Source organism: Trichinella spiralis (genome assembly GCF_000181795.1).
Source record: "Trichinella spiralis strain ISS 195 chromosome Unknown Scfld6627, whole genome shotgun sequence".
NCBI lineage: Eukaryota > Metazoa > Nematoda > Enoplea > Trichinellida > Trichinellidae > Trichinella > Trichinella spiralis.
The window spans coordinates 1-1,011 of NW_003533566.1; the positions used below are offsets into that span (position 1 = coordinate 1).

A 1,011-nucleotide genomic window follows, 5' to 3' on the forward strand; every position below is an offset into this window, starting at 1 on the left:
CCATTTTATCACTTATTTTTATGGGAGCGTGACTATGGTCTGATGTGTCTTCCATCATGCGAAAAATCGCAATTGGTTTTAAATAGGCAAAATAACTATAATTTGGTGTATGAAGGTAGAGCTCACCTCCTGAAACACAAATTTTGATGTAAAACAGTGGATTTTTTACTCGGGTAAGTAATAATTTATTATTGTAATATTCTATTTTTTATCAGTCAGCATTCTGATTTCTTCATGTAGGTAAAAGGTGGATGTAGGGGTGCAGTTTACACCAACCTCGAAGTAAACACTGTTTTGAGAACAGCACCGCATGCAGAAACGTGCACTGCCGACGACTGCATATTGTATAAAATGGAGAAGAGGAACACTCTTAAACGCCGCGCAGGGGAGGAAACGAAGCCAGTGCCGCAGATATATAACGAAGAATACAGCAATGCATCCACCAGCTTAGAAACTGCTGGTCAGTTTCCAACATTCAGAAGTGTGAAATCGGCTATGTACAGAAGCCGGGCTAAACGTTTTCCCCCACTTCCGGCGGGCGGCAGTTTTTGATGTATAATAATGTAAATGATTCCGTTTTAATATTTTGTACAGAGGAAAATTTACGGGAATTGGCTGGACAGTCTGTCTGGTGCATGGACGGACCATTTAAAATTGTTCCTGAATGGTACCAGCAACTGTTCACTATTCATGTATTTAACGAATCAAAATTAATTCCTCTTGTATATAGTTTAACTGTTAGAAAAGACGTAATTTGTTATTGTGAAATTTTTGATACTTTAACAGTGAAAGCGGCAGCGTTAGGGGTTGTCCTTCAGCCACAAACTATCATTTGCGACTTCAAGACTGCCCTTATCCCTGCAGTGCAGGGATCGTTTCCGGGAGTCCACGTCCAAACCTGCTACTTTTCATTTCTGCCAAAGTGGTTCTGCGGAATGGTGGCCAGAATCTTTGAATTGCCGATCCAGGTACCTTCATGGAGCGGCATACAAGAACGGATCCCATGCTGAT

The 1,011-nt window shown here is 41.1% G+C and overlaps 1 protein-coding gene across 1 annotated transcript; it reads left to right on the forward strand.

Moving 5' to 3' along the window:
- The first annotated feature begins 42 nt into the window (after positions 1 to 42).
- Positions 43 to 1,010, forward strand: Tsp_15281 (conserved hypothetical protein). Its single transcript, XM_003366067.1, has 3 exons — positions 43 to 75; positions 241 to 544; positions 595 to 1,010. The coding sequence occupies exons 1-3, from the start codon at positions 43 to 45 to the stop codon at positions 1,008 to 1,010; spliced, it is 753 nt and encodes a 250-aa protein (XP_003366115.1).
- Position 1,011: the final 1 nt, after the last annotated feature.